This window comes from Sinohyriopsis cumingii, unplaced genomic scaffold, assembly GCF_028554795.1.
Source record: "Sinohyriopsis cumingii isolate HCF-2022 unplaced genomic scaffold, ASM2855479v2 utg002115l, whole genome shotgun sequence".
NCBI classification, from domain to species: domain Eukaryota; kingdom Metazoa; phylum Mollusca; class Bivalvia; order Unionida; family Unionidae; genus Sinohyriopsis; species Sinohyriopsis cumingii.
Window position 1 is genome coordinate 35,543 of NW_028316133.1, and position 25,599 is coordinate 61,141.

The 25,599-nt window shown below is 33.9% G+C and overlaps 1 protein-coding gene across 5 annotated transcripts in view; it reads left to right on the plus strand.

Moving 5' to 3' along the window:
• LOC149771125 (polyamine-transporting ATPase 13A2-like) overlaps window positions 1-24,666 on the plus strand; it is a 59,709-nt gene extending 35,043 nt beyond the window's left edge. For all 5 annotated transcript variants that reach the window (XM_089948828.1, XM_089948832.1, XM_089948831.1 and 2 more), the window contains 4 exons: window positions 1,840-1,988; window positions 4,934-5,022; window positions 10,753-10,842; window positions 12,824-24,666. In XM_089948828.1, coding sequence (XP_089804954.1) covers window positions 1,840-1,988; window positions 4,934-5,022; window positions 10,753-10,842; window positions 12,824-13,033 — 538 coding nt within the window. In that variant the 3' untranslated portion in view covers window positions 13,034-24,666. The remainder of the gene's footprint in view (window positions 1-1,839; window positions 1,989-4,933; window positions 5,023-10,752; window positions 10,843-12,823) is intronic.
• The last annotated feature ends 933 nt before the right edge of the window (window positions 24,667-25,599 follow it).

Below are 25,599 nucleotides of genomic sequence, written 5' to 3' on the forward strand. Positions count from 1 at the left end.
AAGTGTTTTCACCATGATCATGTATTATTATTTAAAAGTGCATGGTAGCTCCAGATCTCATCCCATTTACATAGTTTTTGTCCGTCTAATACATCGTAATAGAACATAGAATTTTAGCAGGAGAGATATCCTTACAGCTCTAGTCTTAATTCTTAAAATTAAACAGTTGTGCATAATTTAAACACACTTAAAAATTCTTTGTGTTTTTAGCTCACCTGGATGGAGGTTGTTTGAGTTTATGTCATGGTTCTGCATCTCTTGTCCATTTAACCAGATTTATTATTTTTGGCTTCTCTAAAGCTGACGGGCCAAATTAGATCAAACTTAGCAGAAAGTGCTTTTTAGGACATGCTCAGCCAAAATTCTTTTTGTCGTCTAATTTTCAGGGGAAGCTGTGCACCTTTCAAATACTCTCACATGTTTGTAATTGTCATTGCACAGTGCATTGAATGTTTATAAATAACTATGTAAATATTAAAGCATATTGTTCAGTTTAATTCTGGATTATTCATTGAGTCGGTGAATGCAAACTTTTCCAATAGTTCAATACTAGTCTGAGACCCAAGACATTTTGTTATCATGAAAAAATAAATGTGCTTGGGGACGGTACGCCAGGCTAATTCCTTGTGATCGATGACTTTTTTGACAGTAATCACACTAATTTACTTGATGAGTGGATGAGCTGTTTAACATTTGTGCTGTGAGCTTTTATTGTACCTTGTCAAGTACAGGATTTTGTTAGGGGCTCAGCTAACACAGTAAAAAGATTGATTAATCATTAAATGGAAGTCAGACTTAAGACAACTTCTCAGCTGTTATGATGGTGACAAGCAGTAATTTTCACTGCCCCAACAGAACAGTGACTGCTGTTTTAGTGATCATTCTCCAGATCATTAACCATGCGATGGGATGGTGGATTAGCGTTATTTTCAAGCCAAGTAATAAGGTTTGCTTAACTTTGAGTTGATGCATGAAAAGAAATCCATGAGCACATACAGAAATTATAATATTGTCTCTAATTTTATGTCCTTATTGTTTTTTTAGTACTATATATCTGTTAAAAGTGGAATTTTTTTATATACAGGTGATTCTTGATTTATGCCATGAGTTCTTGAGGTTAGGGCATTAGTTGAAATCTGCGTAAATTGAATGTAATGTAAATGCACATGCAAGAGCTGTGTGTGAGTCCCAGCTCATAATAACAATTATGGTGTAAAAACGAGTACACTGATATAAATTGAATCTTATTTCTTCATATTAAATGGCGTTAAAATGAAAGCACATAAATCAAGTTGGCATAAATCTAGCATCACCTCTATTTTAATTTTCTTAAAGAGACCTTTCAATCTGATTTAAGTTTCATAATTAAGAATAAAAGTAAATATTTTTACCAGTAATTGTTTGCCAGAAAAATATTAAAATATTGTTCTAAAAGATACCATCAACACAGTAATCAATGTGGTAGCTTGTTTATATCCATATTACTAGCATTTGTGAATGTTTAGAAAAGTATACACAGATCAGAATTCATGAAAAGTAATCATTCTTGATGTTAACTAACAAAGCATGCATTGACGGTTGAATAGTCTGCTTTTATTGTTGTTTCTGCAACAAATGATGAAACATGGGTATGACTATCTTGTCATTGGCATTATCATTAACATGCATGTTCTACAAGAATTTGAAATTTTAGCAAAATATTGCTGTATGACTAAAGTTTGTTTTTAAAGAGATCTACCTGGATTTCTTTCTTGTCTGTGTATGCAAAATAATACGTCCTTATAATGCATGGAACACATTATTTTGATTTTGAGATGTTATCTATAATTTTTTACACAGGTATGTACAAGTGCCACTCAGCAAAAATTTGGATATAAGAGTGTGCTGGGAAACCACTGTGATCTTCGCCGTGTCATCTTTTCAGTACCTGACTGTTGCATTTGTCTTCTCCAAAGGCCCACCATTCAGAAAGCCAATTTACAGCAATGGTCAGTTTCTTTCAATAGATAGATTCATTAAGTAATATTTAGTGGGAACATTAGCATATGAAAGACAAATTAGAGCAGTGGTTCCCAATCCCCAGGTTGCATCCCAAATCAGGGTCATTGAAGGTCTTAAGGATTATTTTTTTTGGGTGGTAAAACGTATGTGAAAATGGGGTCATGAGGTTCAGAAAAACTATTTTTTAGGGTCACAGCCAACAAAAGTTGGGAACCACTGATTTAGACACATTTTGAGTAAATTACCTTGTCTAGAGACGCACTACAGTAGCAAGCCAAAGCTGACATGGGCAGAATTTTAATCTACAGCCTCCATTTAGTGATAATAATACTACTACTAATAATAATAATGATTCTTTATTGAAGGTAACTTGTTTAGTACAAAACTATTCTCCCCTGAGGCTTTCTCTACAATCTACTTATGTAGAATATATTGATTATTTAACAAAAGTTTTTTTTAAATACTTGTTATAAATCATGTAGTCAAAGCATTTATCTTTAACAGCAGTGAGAGAATGGATGGTTTTATGAAAGCCTGAGGCTTCTTTAGTGGCTGTAGTTTTTAAGTTTTGGCAGCAGGAGATTTCCAGATTCTGCAGAGGAGAGTACATAATTTGATTGTTTATGGCTACATTTGTCTTGTAGATATTGTAGTGATGTAACATTTAGAATTTTGTAATACAAAAACAGAATTACTATAATCAGTTCTTTCATCATTTGTATCCAACTTAAATTTTAACAGGGTTTCCAAAGGTTTATCTAGAAGTATGCATGTTGTTATTTTCTGTAATTTTACAGTTATGTCAGGGTCGTGTCTGGAACAGTTTCCCCATACACTAAGGCAATAATCTAGCACTTGTTGATTGTATGCATTAAAATAAAAGAATCTGACATCAGGAGGGAGGTATTTCCTAATTTTGGTGAGCAGTACCATCTTAACAGAAAGCAGTTTACATTTAATATCAACCTGTACATCACACTGAAAAGAAACAACTTACCTTGTATACCAAGTAGTTTATGATTGGAAAAATGTCCACTGGTTGTATTCTTAAGATTTAATTCAGATGTTTCTGACCATGTGAACCAAATTTTTGAGCTGTGGTTATTAACATGCACTTTTTCATATTTTGATTTAGAACAATTATGTTGTTCTTACACCATAGTCAAGTAATCTCCAGATCTTCTGTTGCAAATAGGTCTGTATTGGAGTTCTTAGTAGCATATAAAAAAGATTAAAAATAAGAATGGACCAAATACTGACCCTTGTGGAATACCATCCTTAACAATTGCAGCAGAAGATGTAGTGTTACATAGACACACATGCTGCCTTCTGTGTTAAATATAAGTCAACTATTTTATGATATTGTCATCAAAATTATAGTATTGTAATTTTTTTTAAAATAAGGATATTTTGATAGACTAAATCATAATACCATTTTAAAGTCAAGGCAAACAACACCTGTCACCTTTTCTTTATTCATTCTGTTTAACCGAGCAAGTCAGGCATTGATGATTGAGTTTCCATGGCTCCCAGAGGATTATTAGATTAATCTGTACTAGTTGTACCAGAAACACTTAAATACAAGTACCTTTTTATAAAATATTTAGATCTCACACATGTTTGATAATGATGCAAGATTTTCATGTTAAAAAATGAATATTTTGTTGATATTGTTTTGCATGGGATGAATACTGCATAAGGCTAACATTTGCAACATATGCCTGTCCATTCATAGACATAGACAAATAACAGCCAAAAGACTAGCAATTACAGTATACTAGTATGCCTGTCCATTCATAGACATAGACAAACAATAGCAACAAGACTAGCAATTACAGTATACTAGTATGCCTGTCTATTCATAGACACAGACAAATAATAGCAACAAGACTAGCAATTACAGTATACTAGTATGCCTGTCCATTCATAGACATGGACAAATAATAGCAACAAGACAAGCAATTACAGTACATGTCTGTCCATTCATAGAAAGATAACAGCAATGGGGCTAGCAATTATGGTATGCTAGTATGTCTATCAGTTCATAGACATTGACAAATAACAGCAACGGGGCTAGCAATTACAGTACATGTCTATCCATCCATAGATAAATAACAACAAGACTACCAATTACAGTACATGTTTATCATTCATAGACAAATAACAGCAACAAGACACCAATTACAGTACATGTCTATCCGTTCATAGACAAATAACAGCAAGAAGACTACCAACTACAGTACATGTCTGTCCATCCATCCAGCATCAGCTATTTAGTTCAAGTATATTGATCATTGGACTTAATTATACCAGGGAATTGTGAGCCTCTGGAGAACAAAAGATACGTGTTGAAAATGTCATACTTAGATAGCGGAATGGTTTGATTTGGTGAAAGGTTTGGTGGTTTCAGTTTTTGTTCTGTGTTACCTCTTATTTTCTTTGATGAATTGTTATCAGCCATCATAAACAAGTTTACCCAGTGGCATGAAACATCTCTGCAAATTTAAGGTTAAATGGTCAAAGGTCATTGTCACTGTGATTTCAGGTTGTGAGTAGTGATCTGTTTAATTTTTTCTTAAGATGGGATGTCATCAAACTTGACCTGAAAGTTTTTTTTATATATATATAGAACATCCTAGAATAGTAGTTCCCGACACCCAGGTCGAGAACCAAATTGGGGTTGCAAGGATGTTTTGGAAGGTCATGGAGGATCGCCATGATTTATTTTAGGGTGGCAAAACTTATCAGAATATAGAAAAGGAGTTGTGAGGATAATGGATCATTAGTTTAAAGAAATATGTTTCAGCAAGTATTATATATACTACAGTTTGCAAAGTTAATCGAAATGGAGTTGGTTATTAAAAGTTTCAAAATTTGTACACTAATACCTTTCTAACAAAGATTTTAATAAATGATTTTTATTTCACTTCAGTTCCTTACTTGGTCAGTCTGATACTGTTAATTGCCTTCTCCACATTCCTTGTGCTGATACCACTGGATCCTTTTGTACAGTTCTTCGGGGTAAGTCATAATGGTTGAACCTTTTCTTAAAGGTGCTGTGTTTGTTATCCATGTATGACATGCATCCAGCTGCAAAGAGCTTAAATCCAGAGCTACTGTTGTATAACATAGCAGTAAATGAAGGTTTTCTTTGCTTTTTTAAAAGCATGAGCAGAACATACAGTGAGGATCCTCCTTTACTTTATATGTACCCAAATACAGTATTACTATTATCAGTGTACATTTGGCAGGGCTTGAAAATAGTGTTGATGGGTGGCAGGTCCAGGTCCTGTCACCCTCTGAGGGAGCCAGGTCCAACATGCATATTACAGGTCCAAGTTGCTGAGCTGTTGTGAGGAACATCAAATTCAATACAAAAGCATAGTTTCATTATCAGTTTTAATAAATGAATAAAGTAAAAAAATTTAACAATGCAGTTTCCTCTCTTTTCTGATCTGAATTAAAGGTCCACTAGTCTTAAATGGTCTTTGTTTTCACCGTCATATGACTCTCGATAAATTCAACTGAAGTCAAAACAACATTTAAGTTTGTTTTACCATGGTATTGGGTGCTGGACCTACCGGCTCATTATGGTAATTTTAAAGAGGTTGAGCACAATATTTTTCTTGCATCCTGATCATATTTAATCCACTGTCAATTTGTCTTCCAGTGTTATTTAAATGTGCAAACATGATATTCGCCATACTTTGCATCCTTATTTGGCGTATTCTTTTTTGCTGAGAATCCATTTTTTTCATTTTTGGATTCCTGCAGCTTTTCAGACTTTCCAAATAATAAGTAGAAGTTCCTTTGAATGACATTAGACTTTAGGTCTTGGAATTTATGTGGAAGGGTACTTGAATTTAGCAATAAAATAGCACTGGCTTACACACTTTACTACACACATTGTTCCAGACAGACTATGATGTCCACAGCAAAAGTGTTACCTTAGTCTGACAATACAAACCCGTTTGTTTGTACCCCCCTACCGATTTAAATGATGGAAACCTTTAATGTGATAAAAAGTGCAAGGAATTTTGTCAATTCATTCACTGATTTATGGTTTCTAACGTGATTGTGAGTAGAATGGCCCTAACACTGTCATCTTATGCGCGTTTCATGCTTAACGGAAGTTTTCAGTGTAATAGACATGCTCGGATCCATTTCCATTTTCTGAACAAGTCTATTTTCAGCAAAGGGGTGTATCGCGACTACAGATGTATATACATAAGTCATCTGCTTCCGATATTTACAATGTCGAATCAAGCAAAGGAAAATAATGACAACTACAAGTTTGCTTTTCATGTGGATTTAACAAGCAGTTTAATTTCTATGTTCATATATGCAAAGGAATATAATTCCAAACTCTCAATGTTATGTAATTCATGGAATTATCCGGCAGTTGACGAACAGGATGAACTAAGTCATTATGTTGTCTGATGGAAATAAACTAGCCTATAGTGTACACAATATGGCGCCGTGTTAGTGTGGAAAGTCCGTTAAGCATGAAGTGGTGCAGGGGATGCCAGCATTAGTGCCATTCTGGTCACAGTCAGGTTAGAAATTATAAATTAATGATTCAGTTGACTTAGTTCTGTGCACTTTTTATCACATTAAACATTCTCGTTTTTGAAATCAGTAGGGGGTACAGACAAACGGGGATGTATAGTCAGACTTTAGTCTTCAAGTAACATTGCATATACAATATTTTGCATATATATTTGTTGACATTTTCCACCTCTTTTTTTGAGCAAACAAGTCTGAGACTGCAGAGGAATACTTATAATTTTCATTTTTTGGAAAAGTGGGAGATCTGATGGACTTATGACAGGTTTATCTCATGGATCCCACTGAGAAAGCTGCAGGTCCCAAACCTTTGACCACTACTATTTTCAGGCCCAGAGTTAGGAATGCTTATACATACGTAGCAAAACAAGCTTACAGCCACATACAGTATTACATCCAAATACAGTACTACTTTTAACACACTCTGCACAGATAAACCTGCTTTATACACAGCCAAATACATTGTTAGATCTAACTCACTCTGCACAGATATACATGCTTTATACACAGCCAAATACAGTACTACTTTTAACACACTCTGCAGATAAAATTGCTTTATACACAGCCAAATACATTATTAGTTTTAACACACTCTGCACAGATAAACATGCTTTATACACAGCCAAATGCATTATTAGTTCTAACACACTCTGCACAGATATACATGCTTTATACACAGCCAAATACATTATTAGTTTTGACACACTCTGCACAGATAAACATGCTTTATACACAGCCAAATACATTATTAGATCTAACTCACTCTGCACAGATAAACATGCTTTATACACAGCCAAATACATTATTAGATCTAACGCACTCTGCACAGATATACATGCTTTATACACAGCCAAATACAGTACTACTTTTAACACACTCTGCAGATAAAATTGCTTTATACACAGCCAAATACATTATCAGTTTTAACACACTCTGCACAGATAAACATGCTTTATACACAGCCAAATGCATTATTAGTTCTAACACACTCTGCACAGATATAAATGCTTTATACACAGCCAAATACATTATTAGTTTTAACACACTCTGCACAGATAAACATGCTTTATACACAGCCAAATACATTATTAGTTCTAACTCATGCTGCACAGATAAACATGCTTTATACACAGCCAAATACAGGATTAGTTTTAACACACTCTGCACAGATAAAGATGCTTTATACACTGCCAAATTCAGGATTAATTTTAACACACTCTGCACATATAAACATGCTTTATACACAGCCAAATACATTATTAGTTCTAACTCACTCTGCACAGATATATATGCTTTATACATAGCCAAATACAGTACTACTTTTAACACACTCTGCAGATAAAATTGCTTTATACACAGCCAAATACAGGATTAGTTTTAACATTGCACTCAGAGATATTTTATACATAGCCAGATACAACTTTGATTATCATTGAGATAGGCGTGCTTTACATACAGCCAAAAACATTATCACTATTAACATTGTACATTTGGGTTGCTTTATATGCTTCCAAAAACATTATTACTTTTAGCACTCTCTATAGTTAGGCTTGCCTTATATATAGCCAAATACATCATTACTTTTAGCTCTGTACAGTTAGGCATGTTTGTACATGACCAAATACAATATTTTACCACTTTGTTTAGTTAGGCATGCTTTGCATACAGATAAATACAAAAATTCTTTTATTACTCTGTTCAATTTGGCATGCTTTATGTGCAGCCATATACAATATTACTTTCAGTACTTGACAGTTCAGCATGCTGTATATATAGCCAGTATTTACAGCCAAGTGCAGTTACAAGTTTTAGCAGTCTTTGCAGTTAGGCTGGCTTGTAAACAGGCAAATGCAGTGTTACGCCAAATACAGTATAGCTTTTAACATTCTTTACAGTTAGTTGTACTTTATTCATAGTCACATACAGAATTGCAAATATGTATGTACATCCAAATAGAGTACTACTGACGCAGTCTTTATAATTATACACAGCCAAATATTACTTTATCACTTTTTACAGTTAGGAATGCTTTTTGCACTGCCAAATGCAGTATTAATGTTAATGCTCTGTACAGTTAGGCTTACTTTATATACAACCAAAGACAGTATTTAACACTTTACAGTTAGGCATGCTCTTTAAGTAGCCAAATACAGTATTAATGTTAATACAATGTACAGTTGAGCATATGTTATACACAGCCAACTAAAGTATTCATGTTAATACTCTGTACAGTTAGGCTTACTATATACACTACCAAACACAATATTAATGTTAATACTTGGTATAGTAAGGCTTACTTTATACACAGCCAGTTACATTATTACTTTTAACATTCTGTACAGTTAGGCATGTTTTTTACACAACCAAATAGTGGTCCCCCTCATGAAATGCCACCCTGACCAGCGGCCACTCACTCTTTGCGGCAAGAATTCCTTGGCACTGACGAGTTTGTGTTCAAAAGCCACCCCTCTAACACAACCAGCGGCCAACATATTAGTGCACAAATGTAAAATTTACCCCTCACAAGCGGCCACATTTTATAATTAATTTGTGTCCAGAACCAATATTTAAATACAGTAAGGTAAGTAGTCCAATTATGTTTCTGATGTCCGTTTCCGGATGTCAGGTTTTCGTTACTGAAAGAAGTGTTAGCTAAAGTACATGTACTACTAAGGTTATTGTAACATTAATGCCAATGTTTGCAGGAAATGGGGTCAGCAATGTTTTGATAGAGCTTTGTCCTTTACACAGCAGTTTTTTGTTTTTAATTGTCGAATACGATCAGATGTAATTGTCATGAATACAACATGGTCAGATAGAAATGGGTCAGCAATATTTTGATAGAGCTTTGGGCTTCACACACAGGATTTTTTTTTTAATTGACAGTTATGACTGACATAATTGTCAACATTATAACATGTTCAGATAGGCTAAAAATAGATTTTGTGGATTAACACACACACACAGAAACGATTAACCTTGAACAAAACAGGGTACCAGACAAAGACCGAACAATCATGTGACAGTACATGTATCACTTCCTTTCTTTATGATAAGGTTGTTTTGTTTACAAAAGTTTTGTCTGCAAAATTAAAATTGTACTTTGCAATTAGCAACATAGAAATAAATCATTACAAAACTTTAACACGTCATCACATAAATGAAGAAATAATACTTAAGAAGGAAAAGTAAAAGTTATTTGGCCTGACAGCAATAAGGAGAGTTCATTTGCTGAAAGATTTTTTTAATGGCAAAATTCAAATAAAAAAGACCATTAAAGATAAGGAGAAAATTCTGTAGCAGTGGGAAAATGGAGTAAATGGAAAGAGAATTATTTTATATATGAAACAACGTATGTACCAATGTTTAAATAACATTTTTGAATGGTTTTGTAATGCGCATGCCAACAATATCCCACTCACATTTCACGCCTAAGAATAAGAACTATTAATTAATGTTACCTTGAAACAACTGTTTTAAGACAAGAAGAACATTTTAATAATTAATGCTACTTTTAAATGAAGATATTAACTGCTTTAAGTTATATGTAGCTTTCCTACTACATACACATATACATACACATCTCATAAATACAGTCCCCCTCTGGAAAGGCCACTCATCTTATAAGACCACTTTCCCGGTACAGAAGGGGTGGCCATATAAGAGAGGGGACCACTGTACAGTATTAATATTAATAGTCTGTTCAGTTAGGCATACTTTATACACAACCAAATACAGTATTAATTTTAATGCTTATTACAGTTAGGCATACTTTATATGCAGCCAAATACATTATTACTTTTAACATTTTGTACAGTTAGGCATGTATTTTACACAATAGTTTTAATGTTATTTACTCAGTACAGTTAAGCACGCTTTGTACAGACTAATCCTTCAATGTTTCTGGTAATAGGTAACTGTGATCATAAATTTTTTCCTTCTAATTAAATCAAGCAACTCTGAATTCAAGTTAAAAAAATACATGTATTCTCTATTCATCTGAACAATATAGTTTTAATTTTCCATAGATTCTGAACGATTAAAGAAAATACATCTCCTAAATCATTCAACTCCTCTGTGTACTGTTTTTTTTATATTGTGGTAACTAATTTGAATTCTAAAAATCAACTGTCATACTGAATGACCACAATTTGTTCATTACTGTAAATGTTAATTTATTTGAAGATGGTGCGTTTACAAGATAAACCATTCCAGTTTCGTGGATTGCTCCTCACTTTTGCTGCAGTCCATCTGATTGCCTCCATAATGCTTGAGGTAAGTTTATCGCTCATATCAGTATTTGTTTGACTGTACAGCTCCCCCTCACTATAAGGTCCCTCTATATGATGCATTTCATTCTATAAGGCACAAATGGTCACGGATCTGATTTTGTTTTTAATAGTAATATTATGTATGAAATACCTCATTATAAGGTGGCCTCATCTATTAGGTGATCCACTGTTATGGCTCCGACGAACATCATTATATTGAAGGTGTACAGTACACATGTAACATCCACCTCTTTGAAACAGAAAAGACTGCCAGATTTTCAAGATTTCAGATTATACATTCCTTACAAATTGTACCTCCATTTAACAGCCACCTCTGTGTAACAGCAGTGAGTATAGGACTGCCACATTGTCAGTATTCAGGGATTATACACTCCTTATAAATATACCTCTGTGTAACAGCCATGTCTTTTAGATAGCAATAAGTATAAGACTGCCAAATTTTCAAGACTCAAGCTTATATATTCCATATAAAATGTACCTCCTTATAACAGCCACCTCTTTAAGACAACAGGGAATATAAGACTCAAATTTTCAAGGCTGAAGATCATACATTCCAGATAAAATGTACCTCCATATAATGGCCACGTACATCAGGTACAAGACTGCCACATTTTTCAAGACTCCATACAAATGTACCTCCATATAACACTCACCCTTTTAAAACAGCAGCATGTATAAGACTGCCACATTGTTCAAGACTCAACATTATACATTCTATATAAAATATACCTCATTATAACAGCCACCTCTTTATGACTGCAATTAGTATAAGATTTTCTTTTATTCAGGAATGAAGATTATACATCCCTATACAGTGTACTTTATATAAGAGCCACCTCTTTATAAACAGCCACTTTTAGCCAATACCAAAGGTAGCTGTCTTTAACAGGCTTCATTTAGCTGTACTTGTCATAGACCAGAACAGCTTATGGGATTGCCTCTTGTATTTCTGGATAACACAACTTTGTTATCATGATTCCTCCTAAACTGATTGTAGGATTGCCATGAAACTTTACACACACATTCATCCCAAGGTTTAGTTTGTTCTAAATGAAAATGGTGCTATTCTGGCATCCAGTATGGCCACCACAATGGCCATCTTGAAAATCATGCTATCACTACTCCTCTTGAACAGATTGTCATACATGGGTTTTCTATTTATGATGTCTAGTTTGTCCTAAATGAAAATGGTGTGGAACTGACATCCATTAGGTTGAGGTTTTTCCATCTGTATTTTGTAGTGCAACTAGAAATTCCAGATTATTTGGTATCATTGTAGAGCTACAGCTGTCTTCCTTGCTATAATACCACCCACTTTAGTGTATCATACATGACCTTAATGCTGCAGGCCTCTGCAGTAGGCTACTACCACCTGCCACTTAAACTCGTCATCAGGGGTTAATGTGTTAAGAACAAAAAGCGGTGATGTAATACACAGTGTGTTAGCAGTGCACACGTTAAGTGTATGGAAACCATGTGGAGTAATGATTTTTTTACAATCTCTTCAATGTAGTTTATCCTGATTTAAAGGTAATTTATGAAGAAAAGCAAACTACACAATTAAAAAAACAATTCAGAGTTAATTTCATCACAATTTTAGAGTACTCAAAAATATCCTGCCAACACACCACCACCTAATATTTTCACCTCTCTTCCATGATTTCCATCCCTTTATCAGCTATTTGTACTAGGTTCTCAGTAATTCGCCCCATCACTTATAGTGCAGTCCAAGTTTTTGGACCCCATTGACCTTGAATTATCAAGAGAGTGGTGCATTGAAATGAAGAGAAGAGAAATTATTTTCTAGTGATATTTAGGCCAGTGAATGTAAATAAAAAACTGGATGAAATCATATACTACCATTTGCTATTTTTCAGTTAAGTTCTGGAACCAGTCTAAATGATTTGTTTGCTTTTTTCCAAATACGTTCCTGACCTAGTCTAAGTGATTTGCCTATTTTTCAGTACCTAGTGACAAGCAGCAATGCAAGCAGAATATTCTATAAATGGTTGAGGCGGAACAAACCTTCTAAAAGCATCTACAAGAGAGTTCAGAAAGAGATTGAGAATTCTGATTGGCCACCTGTAGGTCAGGTGACCTATGAGACAAAGAATCATAGGAGAGTCAGTGAGAGTCACATACTGGTAGACACATTACAAAGTGATAGCAACTGAGATATATAGTAACACATCCTTGGTCACAATTAGATCTGTCAGTAGGTGAAATTTTTCTGGATGTTATTATTTTTCTTTAGTTTTGTTGAGCCCACATTTGTGGGTGGTAAAATATTGCAGTAACTTTTCAACTTTTGGCAGCATCAACAGTTTCTTATGGTTTTGGTTAAGGATTTTTAATTTGCATATATGTCCTAAATTGGTTAGTATGGCCCATTTTTGGTGTTTGTGTCACTTTCATATTTTCAGCTTTTTGCTTGTCACATCAACATCATCTGTATCTTGAACCCCATTTCACATACACTTATGAAAAATTGGTATGTTGATATATAAAGGGAAGAGTAGCCTAGCTATACCAAAATTAGGTAAGTGCGACCCAGGTTTTATGCTACATGATTTTTAAAATTGTTTTCAGCTATCCATTATCTTTTCACAATCTTGAATCCTATTTACCAGCATTCGTGGAAATTTGCATATAGGTGCATCTTGAGGAGAGTAATTCAGCTGTACCAAAACTAGGTCATGGTAACCCAAGTTTCATGCTTGAATGACTTGTATTTTCAGTTATCCATTCATTACACCCTCAATATTCTTGAACCCAGCTTTACGTGCACATGAACATTGGTACCTTAGGTAGTGTAAATAATACCAAACCAAAAATTAGGGTTTCTCTGACTTCATTTTCATGATAATTGACTTTTCTATTTTAGCTTCTTTGTTCATTATTTTGGACCCTATTTACTTGTGCACCTGAAATTTGGAGTGTTGATACATTTTGTGAGAGTAACTTGACCATACAATTCTAGGTCAATGCAGCACAATCTTCATGCTGAGTTGTTTATTTTTGGCTACCCATTCCTCACACCTTTGGAATCTTAGACCCTATTTCACTTAATTTTTCACAGTTTATGTGGATGCATCTCCTGGAGAGTAACTTAAACACACCATAATTATTGGTTACTGTGACCAAATTTTCAGGCTTGATTGCCTATTTTCAGCCATTTTTTATTGCATCCTTAATAGCTTGGACCCTATTTCACCTGCTTTCATAAAAATTGATACATGGATGCCTCTCAGTGAGATTAACTCGAACATACCAAATTTAGGTCTCTGTTGCCTGATTTTCATGTTCTTGTGACTTGTATTTTACTCCATAGCAGTCTGCATATTGCCCGCTGCTCCAGATGTTGGGAAGACAATTTGTGTTTGCAAGTAAACACATTGTAATTTGTTTATATTTATCACTGAAGTGGTGGAAACCTACTTAGTTACTCTGAGATTGGGAAAAAGTTATTTTTAGATTTATTCCCATTCAGGATAATGCTAGTTTATTTATTAAAGAATTGTTGTCTTTATAGAATATATTATGGTTGCACATTGTGGTGAAAAAATGGTTATTTAACATAAACATGTTGTTTTTTTTAACGTAATTATTTTTTTTTTGACTGTAGGCTCTCTTATTGGTTCAAGTTAGTCTTATTAGCCCAGTCCATTGTTTACAGATGGCATCAGGCATTGGTCATTGACTGATACAAATTCCTGACATCCAAAAATTTTGTGTTCTCATGATGAAAATGACCAATACTTTTGGATACAGTGATTGGAAATGACAGATGACAGTTTGATCCGACTTGTTTTAAATATTATTCCTGCCCATTTCATTTGAATGATGACAACTCTTATTTGAATGACAGCAATTATTATTTGAATGACAACAATTCTTATCTGAATGACAGCAACTCATATTTGAATGACAGAAACTCTTATTTGAATGACAGCAAATCTTATTTATGGCAATGCTTAGCTTTTACTAGTGACAACAGCAGTTGTTAATTTCAAGTTGATTGAATTTCAGTTATTTTTTTTCATTTTAATACACTGAAATTAGAAACTCTGACAGACTAACAATAGCAAAAATCTATGCAAATTAAAGCTGAGACAGTCACAAATGTTCTTCCATACAGAGTCAGGATAAGCATTCTTGTGGTTTAAAAGACCTAGTCCCATTTTGGGGTTACTTCTATTCATAAGTATTGCAGGTGGGAACAGATGATGACCATTCTGGGAGTGAGCATTTTGATGAAAATGAGGACATTGTGCATACAACTTACAGACAATTTCAAATTAAATGGCTAACTTTATATATTTGACTGCAGTATGAGTTGGTAAATCAAACAGATTTGTATACATTAAAATGGCATGAGTTTTGACCTGTCTGAGACCAATGTCCTGAAGATTTAACCATCAGTGAGACAGCTATCCCATAAAGACACAATTCTGGCAGAAACCCTGAAAGTATGTTGTTTTCTAAGGCAGCACTTGGGCCCTATACAACCAGATAGGGGCCAATATAAAAGTGACTGGGGGCCATATCTTCTTATTTGGTTGAATTTTGACAATAAAGAAAAGGAAATGGCAGTTTTCATGCTGAGTTTTTTTATCACTGAAACTCAAAACCAAACAACTTGCAGTATCGACAATGTTCAGACAAGACTTCCATTAGACATAGTTGTGTATAGTTTTGCAAATTAAGTGCTTTGTTTTGTTTTTATTGTCTCTGTAATTGTTTGCCTTCAAGTAAGAGAGCTGAAATCATCTACACTAGTTTTGCTCTGATCATAGTATGTTTTGCACATTTATCTTCATCAGTTCCTGATGCATGTGGTCCCATGTTGGAACCACAGCAGTGGAAAATGTTATATGAATGTATTCTCTCTGTTTCCCTGCATGCACAATAGGAAACAGTTATTCATGAACTGTGTTTTTATGCTTAAAAAATATCAACATTCTTTTTTAATGTAGTATCTATTACAAGCATTGCATTATTTTTTGTTGCCATACATTGATAACTTGCCATACCATACCATTACAGAAACAGATTTATGGAGGACTTTGTATCAGGTGTTATACAGTGCCTATATGACTCTAACATCTTACTAAAATAAGTTCTGTAGGCCTTTTGTATGTATGAATAAAAAAATGTACTTTGTACACATCATTAGCAAGTGTTTACTGAAGTCTTTAGCTGGAGATCTTTGCAAGACCCTCCATTTGCAAAAGGGGTTTCATTTCTTGGTACCTTCTTCAGAGACCCTGAGAGGGGTCAAAGGTTCAATATATAAATATGATTATATTGATAGTGTTTAAATTTTTGTTGCCAAACTTTTTTACACAAGCCATATCGTGAGGACACCTCACATGTAAAAAATTCTGGGTTGCAAACCCATGGGTCACAGTCATGGGGTAAGTAATAAAATGCAGGGAGATGGCAATCCATAGAAGTAGTTTTAGTTTGATTGTTTAATTGAGTAATCCATGGCAGCTGTACATGTAATTGGGCCATGGTAGTTCAGTTGGTAAAAAATAAAAACTCAATACATATGGAACATATATCATCAGATTTATACAATAGCTAAATGTGCCATTTTTACACTAAGCTGCCAGCACTGTAAACTTTGTTATAATATCATTTTGTATTGAAGGTTGTACAGATAAACAGTAATTACCACTATTGCTGCACCCAATTTTAAAAATGCAACATTGTATTTCACTATCTTTTATATGATTAACTTTGTTCAAGTTCTCAATACAATATCACAGTTGCTGTTTATGAAGTATACTGACATTTTGATATATTTACATTGGCTACACGGTTCCCAAACTACAGGGGGAAAAAGTTGGGATTAAGAATTATTTTGTTTCCAGTGGAGAAAATTAAATATAGGGGAATTGCTGGGAATTTTCAGAACCCACTTAGAATCAGCTTCAGAAAGAAATTTTGTTATGAAAGAAATCATGTGCAGTATGGTATTCTTCAGGGCTAACAGAAGTGATCAATTTGCAAGAAAAACCTGAGTTTGGACCAGACCTTTGGCTGATATCACTGCCAGGATAAACATACAACATCGCACAAAATTGATGAAAAAAAATTTTTTTTTTTTTTCTTCTTCTTCCAAACTAGCTTTCCGTATCTTGGTATTCATATTTCACTCAGAGTGATAGGACCTAGCAGTGTCAATCCCACCTTCTGACAGGTCCCTAAATTAGTAAATTGGGTCTTCTCTCTTGGTTTTGTCCCATAAATAAAATTTCATTTAATATCCTAGTGTGCATTTGAAATGAAGCTAGTCACTACCACCAGGTGATGTGTAGAGTTTCTCTAGAATGGAATGGGATTAACACTATGAAAACATTGTCACTTTGAGGGAAAACGCATAAAATAGTTATGAGATATGAAAAGTTATTTGAAAACAAATATTTAAATGAATCAAATAATTTTCATAAAACTTGTGGTATTATCATGCTTTTATTTAGTCAGATCTTTCCATAAGAAAACTTTTGTCTGTTCCTGATGACTGTACAGCGTGCAAATAACGTTAGCTCCAAAGCATATTGTTTTTGTTTTTAAAAAATGAAATCTACATTATCATGTCAAAAAATGTTGCAAAGTCCTTGGTTTTCTTCACAATTTCCCTACATTTGAACAAGATTATTTTGTGTTCTTTCAGTCATGTGACTGTTAAAATTTGTGTAAATCATAGCTACATAGATTGTTTTATTGACTGTTCATGTCTCTTCTGATTAAAAATGTTGGGAAGAAATAAAAACTTAGTTCATTTCTTGTTATTTCTGTATCCCAGACAGTGTGTATTTCAAAGCAGGGTATTTAAAGATAATGTATTTATCCTACACATTTGTAATTATGTTAACCTTTTTTTTCTCATGACAGCTGTATGACAGCTATACTTTAAGTCTTGTACAATTCAAATGATATTACCCAATTTTTTTCATTACAGCTATACTTGTTTCTAATTATACATCCTGTGTTTTAGTACATGATTGTCTAATTCTAGTTGGAAAGTGTAGGTAGAAACATTGACAAGCAGTGGATTTGTGTAAAACATTGCATGACCCATAAAGGGAAAAATAAAGATTTTTCACCAATCCATAGCTTGGAGTGGTCTCTCCATCTTGGTCTGTTTTTACCGGCTCATCTGTCATGATTTACAATGATGTTCCTTTTAAAAATTGTAACTAAGTTGAGATATGCGTAAAAGAAATTTTGATCAAATCATTTCTGAAATGTTAAACATTTCAAAACTTTTTCCTGACCGTTTTGGTCATTGAGGCATGACATTTGCACATGCTTGCTTATATCTATTTGTTAACCTCAGTCATTAATAATAATTTCCCCGTTTGAAAAACTAGCAAATGCATGCGGTCATTACAGGATGTAAATATTCACAAGAATTTTACTGATTTATTTTCCAAATTGTTTTAGGTATTAATTAATTATCACTTTTTTCCAAAAGTCTTTTTTTACTGCTGAAAGTAATTTTTCTCCTTTGAAATTTTGAGTTATTAATAAATTCCTTAAAGAAGTAAATTTTATATGCTGCCTATATTGGATTAACAGTCAGGCAGTTATGTGGGAAAACCTACTTTGTTAATTCAGGACAAGTTTGATGTGAGGTCAAAATTCAAATTCAGCAATAACTTATGGTTAATACTTGTCACATATTGCAAAATTATTATTTTCTTTTTTTAAAAAAAAAATAATATACATGTAAACTATCTGTATGTAATGACTACTATTTCCATAAAAGTACTATATACCATCTATGTTCACTTATAAGACAAGTCCTGCAGCAAACTGCAACGACCCAGATCTGCCGTTGCATAATGTGCCAGCAGATCTGGGTCTGTGCAGTTTGTTGGGAGTAATCCTCAGTAGAAAAAACAACAGAGACCCTGATCTGTAGGTGCATTATGCTATGGCAGATCAGGATCTTTATTGTTTGCAGTCTGACTTGACTTATAAGTGAGTATATTTGGTTCTTTAATTGTTCTTGTTGGTCAAAACTCTTGACAAAGTATTTGCAAATTGTTGACCTTATTTCACTTGTAATCTGTGCAATTTGGGCATCCTTTTGTTTTCAGCAAAAATGTTTTTTGTTGTTGAGATTTTTACTATTGATTATTCGTATCATGTTTAGCTGTCTCGTGAGGGAAAGCAAAAAGATTCACTGAGTTCTTTGCCAAAAGACAGTCTTGGCTTTTGCTGTTGATAAATTGGCATTGTCCATAAATCAACAGAAGAGTGAAGCAAATGGAAATCCAGTGAAGCATGTAGATGGTTGAGTGCATCAGCAAGAGCAGAAAGGTGTAATCATTAAAAGTAATTCACTGCCCAACACAATAATATGACATCACACAAAGGATCTCAAAATAGATGCCCATTTTTATCTTAAAAAGTCATTTTTTTCTTTATGTGAAAATGTTGTTGATTCCATTTGTTTATGAACTTGTGTGAACCTTGAAAAACTTCATCAAGGAAAAATAAAACCTGTAGGAGACCTTGATATTTTAGTGTTTAAAAACGTTTAATTGTGTGGTTTCATATATGTGGTTTGGATGATGTATCATCCTCATGGTTTTGTTATATTTCTTTAATATTATTAATATATTAAATGTTTTCAAGATGAAAGATAGACGTATTTAATATTCCAAATTTTTTACCTTCAGATTTTGTTCAATGTCTGTTGTGAAGATGAATAGTGTTCAGAACATTAAGATAGATTTTTTTAAAACAAACCATTTGAATGATGTCTTGTCAGAAACTTTTACTAGACAGTGCACAAATGTAAATTTTGTACTTGTTCCAAATGTTTATTTTTCCTTGCCTTGCATAATCAAAATTGTATAAACTGCCCAACTTTATTCAAATGCCAGTCCATAGCAACAGACAATTGTAGATGCAACAAAATTACTTTCATATTTGCTGGTCGCACTGAACCTCACTGCATTGCATTTGGCACAAATATGAAAACGCCAGCATGTGTACAGTATAGAACACTAAAAACATAACATATGAATAACTTTCTTACTCTTAACTCATATGATCTAAGGTGTTTGTTTGATTTGGATTTTAAACGTAGCTTTAACAATTTTCCAGTCATATCACTACGATGTCTGCAGTGTGGCAGTTTATAGTGATGTCTAGCACTTGGTCATCATGCTGCAGACATGTAGCATCATGTCCCACCCAGTCACATTATCCTGACACCAGGCCGACCAGTCCTAACACTAACCTGTTAATGCTGAGCGCTTAGTGAGGCGGCTGCTAGTACCATTTTTACAGGTCTTTGGTATGACTCAGCCAGGGTTCAAACCCATGACCGACTGCATCCAGAGTGGATGCTCTAACCACTAGACCACCAGAGGGGTTTATGATCTAAGGAGATAGTTAATTATTAGTTAATTATTCCTTTTAGAAAGAAAAAAAATAGTAAAATGATAATAAAATTTATCCATAATGTTAGATTAAAATAAGCAACACTTAACAAGTAAAATGAGCATGAATTCTAACATCAGGATTACGTGGTTTCTTTAATTATTTAATTTTTGTACTGTACTGAATAGCTTATTTTCGTATTCACTTCATTTTGAACACAATAGATGTCACATTTTAGCTATGGTTTGGGGGTGCTTTTCATGCCAAGGAAATTTTTAAGGTCTTTTAATATGTGATAGCTCAATTGTATTGTGACATTCCTTCATGAAATATGATGAGCAAGTTGGTGAATTTCATGAATTTCATTCATTTTTGACAAGCATTTCCTCCAGCATTATGAATAACAATTTTTGCCATAAAATTATGGAGCAATATTCTGCAATAGAATGGAAGTATCATGAGAATTTGTTATGAAAGATATTAACATTTTCAGTAGTTGTTTGAATTTATATTGTAGTAAAAAGTAAATAGGTGTTGAACAAACTTACAATGCAGTACAGTTTTACACTTACTGGCTAACAGACTGACTTGGGTTTTGAGGATTAACAGTATTATAGTATTACTGAGAACTTTGAGATGCACTGAGATATTTGTGACAATTCCTCAAACTGTTAATCCACATTCTAACATTCTTGGGAATTTTATTTTCATAGGCACCTATATGTCACTAGGAAAGTCATGACTTCAACAGTTCTAGCAGAATATTGTGGTTTCACTGCTGCACATTTTCATGTTAAGTTCAAAACTACTTACATGTCTCATGTGTTTAGACTCTATTTTATATTATCCATAATGGGATTCTTTTAATTTAACAATTTTAATCATGTCTGTTGACAGTAGTGATACTTTTTCTGAAACATCAGCATTCCATGTTTGATTTCTTTCAGAGAAATGCGATAGATACAACCATGTTTCATTTTTTTCTTTATCTGTGTCTGTAAGTATTCAGAATAAATCCAGTTGAATTTGCTGTCTCATTGTTTACTGCTTAGTTAAAATAGTGTTGTCTCTGTTATCTAAACTCGTTGAAAGACATAAATTATTAAGATAATCTTAAACAAAGATTACTCTTTTTCAGTTAGAGAACATGTTCTTTCTGTATATATAGCTAATTTAGATTGGAAAACTGGGAATTTTGTAGCCTTTGCACAACAGTAACCTCTGAATTCTGAATTCTTTTCTATATATATATATATATATATATATATATATATATATATATATATATATATATATATATATATATATCCTTAAAATTTTATATACAATCCTTGATGTATAAGAAATTTCATATTTGCCCAGCAAAATTTGGTACTGGTGTCAGATAGACAAAGTATTTTCCCATTCTTGCTAACATCCGTCAAGGATGAATTTGGATGATCAAAGTTCAACTATTCTTTTAAAAATGTATTGGGTACCAGTACATCAAATTGTTCTTTTGTCAAACTTACATAATATAATGTAATATTGATGCATATTGTTTACAGGTTTTTCTTTACCACTATTAACCATCAAGTCTACTAAATCACATGAGCCTGTTTTCTCTACTGGTCATAGACCAGATGATCTTGTGGGATGATCTGTTGTCCATTGTCCATTAGGAAATGTTTGTTGCTACTCCTCCTAAACTACTTTGAGGATTGCCGTGAAACTTGGCACATTCATCCCATGGTCTTGTCGGTCCTACATGAAAATGGTGCCACTTGAACATCTAATATGGTTACCACAGGGGTCATCTTGAAAATCTTTTTATTGGTTCTCCTAAATCGATAGTCTGATAAAAATGAGGTTTTAACTAAAATGGTATAAAATGAAAATGTGCAAATTTGATGCCCAAAATAGTCACCACAGCAGATGTCTTAAAACTCTTGATCACAATACCCCACCTGAATGGAATGCCTTATTGACATGGGGTTTTCACCAGAAGACGTGTTATGACATCTAGTTGATCCACAATGAAAATGGTACCAATCTGATAACCAATATGGCTACCACATAGGTCATCTTGTTACTGCTACTCCTCCTGAGAGGATAGTCATATCAACACGAGGTTTTCACTAAAATAAACTTCCCATGACAATTAGTTGGTCCTAATGAAAAAGGTGCTATTCTATTGTGGCTCAAAGAAAATTGAATTTTGCAGAATAAATTTTGTTCATGAGTAAGTTCTTTGACTTTTTGGGGGGCTTGCATTTAGGATAATAATCTGTAGATTCATGGGTCATGAGGTCTTGGTGATGATAAATCTAATAAGAAAATCTGGTTTATGCACAGTAGGTTTTATTCAAGACTGCATACCTTGCCCAAAGGTTAAAGTCATTTTGACTTGGCCAGTAATCTCCAGTCAACCATGCCCTACTAGTGCCTACATGGTGGGGGGGGGATCACACAGAGCCTATTCATGATCTTGTCAAGAGCGGCCATAAGCCCTTGTCCATTAGAAGCATTGCTTTCATACTTGTATTGCATAACAAGTAAGCATTGGCCTTTTGTCTCCACACATATATAACATATATTTGCACCCTGTCTGTTTTTTCTGTAAGGTCTCAAGTCCCAAACTCTGGGAACAATGGCTGTCATGCTTCGACAGTAGAATCTAGGAGCTCTACCCTTTTATATTCATGCATCTTGACCATCCCAGTGACCTACAAACAAGTTAAATGTCGTTGGAAAGTCTTCATGAAGTTTTCATTCAAGTGTTTTTTGAGTGTACATGTATTTGGTCACATGTCCTAAACCCTGGAAAGGACAACTATCATACTTGCACTGTAGAATCTGTAAAACTGCTTGTTCATATTCAAACACCTCTACCATTCCATTGATTCTTGGGCAAGGTCAGGGTAATTTGAATGTCACAACATTTATCTTTATTAGGCGGGGGAGAAGAGAAGTCGTTTAATCTTTTGTTAATTCTTGTGTAGTCACTAGTAGCTTGACTTAAGCTTATGTGCACAAATACTTTCTTGCATGTAGATATCCTTTAGTTGGATTGACATTCTGATATAATGTATTAGCTTAACCGTATTTATCCAGTGATAAGCACATGCTCTGTGATAAACCCATCCAATATTTGTTGCAAAATGTTTTTGAATACTACCAAAAATAATCTTTGATAATAAACCAACATTCAACTTATTGACAAATATTTGAAGCTTATTTGTGAGAAATGATAAAGTTTCAGTCTGCAGAGTATCCAGTCTATAGAGTATCTAGTCTATAGAGTATCCAGATCTGTCATCACATTAACATCTAGGTTACTAACATTATGTTGTACAAAGAGTGTAGATGTAAATTAGCAAGCACATAATATGACAGCTGATCCAGATCTATACTGTTTGCAGTGAAGTGCACGATTTTTAATCAAGCAAATAATTGAATATAGCTATGCACAATTTTGTTATTAAGGTAATATCTAAACAACACCCTCTACATTTTTAAACATTTACGAGGGGAGGGGGTAGAAACTGATGGTTATCCTTGTCTTTATATATTATGCTATTATGCATAAAGTCTTTTGGAGAAGCATGTCTTTTGATCATACTGATGGTGCCAGTAGCTTTGGTTTGTTTATTATTGGAGTCAGTTCTGTGTGTGTGTTAGCAAGAATGACATTGGAACACCGTTTGTGTGCATTAACACACAGATACCACTTTTACCTGGGTATGAGGGAGCTGTGATGGCTTGTGGTCAGCATTCTGGAATGACGATGGAAAGGATGCTGGTTTGAATCCTACCATTGGACCATCCTGGGTCAGCTACTATGGTGTGTCCTTGGACAAGGAATTTACTCCAATTGTTTTGACCCTAAATAACCTACTTGTGCTGTAAAGCACCAAACCAAAAACCTGGGTATGACTTGTACCTAACTGAAAACATGGTAGAAAAGCAATGATGTAGCTGATTTTCTTGGATTATAAATTGATAACACACATGTAGCAACTCAAAATAGAATAAAGTTGGCCATATATAAAACTAAAACAATTGGCAATGTTTCTTAGTGTATCACATGAATAATTTGGATTACTAATAATAGTAAGTCACTTAATAAAACTTTTGGAAAATGGCAACTAAGGGAAGCAACTCAAACTGACAATCTTGACTATTGTATAAATATCTGTAAGTATGGGTATCATTGGAATAATTTGTAAGCTTCTTGATTGTGCACAAGTTATATACAGCACAATGTGCAATAGATGTACAGTGTTAAGATGTTTATATAAATTGATGTTGATGTATTTCACAACAAAAAGTATACACATTGTTGAGCCTAATATGAACAATATTAAATATACCAGTAGATGATGGGGATATATATTTTATCAATAAAATGTGAATAGTACTTGATTTTGTTTTATTTTCCTGTCCAACCAAAGTACATGTACACACATCACAGTTGTGGTCCAGATGGCATTCCATGCATGCAATACAGGTGTAATGGCTATCTTCTGACCACTTCTTGCTCCACCTTATCTTGCCCATTGTAAAAAGAGAGAACAGTGGTATATCCAGGCAAGCAGGATCACTCTCATCTTCGCTAGCTAAGGTTACAATGTATTTTAGCCCTATCAACATCTTAGCGGGTCAATCATGTATTTCAATGCTTTATCCTAGCAACATCTACTGCATTTCATGAGTTGGCTCCCTTAGTATGTAATGCCAGCTAAACATAGCATATAATAGCAGTGCATTAAAAGTATTACTATGTATCAGAGAAGACATTACAGGTGTATTTGAGGAATATGATGTATTTGTAGACGCAAACCAGCAGTGGAAAATTGTTTATTTATGAGTCCATTCTAGTTGTGTGCTCCCTGTCTCAATACTTGATTTTGATTGGATGTGGTGACTTGCCTCTGCATCCAGTTAAATTCACAGACATGAAGCATTTAAATATCTGTATCAATCAGCCAAGGTGTAAATAGGGTTAACATATGGGAACCTTGGCTAGCGAAGATGCCTCACAAGATTACAGTTAAGTGGATGCTAAGAAATGGAATAGTATCAGAGAGAATTCAGATGCTTTTAATTATCAGAATAAACAGTTATTTCGTTTTAAATTATGTTGATAGAATATAGTTCTAATCAGTAGAGAAAGAACATGGAAAATAGGGTTTACTTCACGATGAAATAAACAACATGCTAAATATTTGCTTGCAATGAAGACGGAGTAAAATTCAAAAAGTGGAATATACCGGTACTCACCTTATGATGGGAAAACTCTTGGGTTGCTCCAACTTGAAGAAGAAAAAAAAATTATTAGAACTTGTGGGAC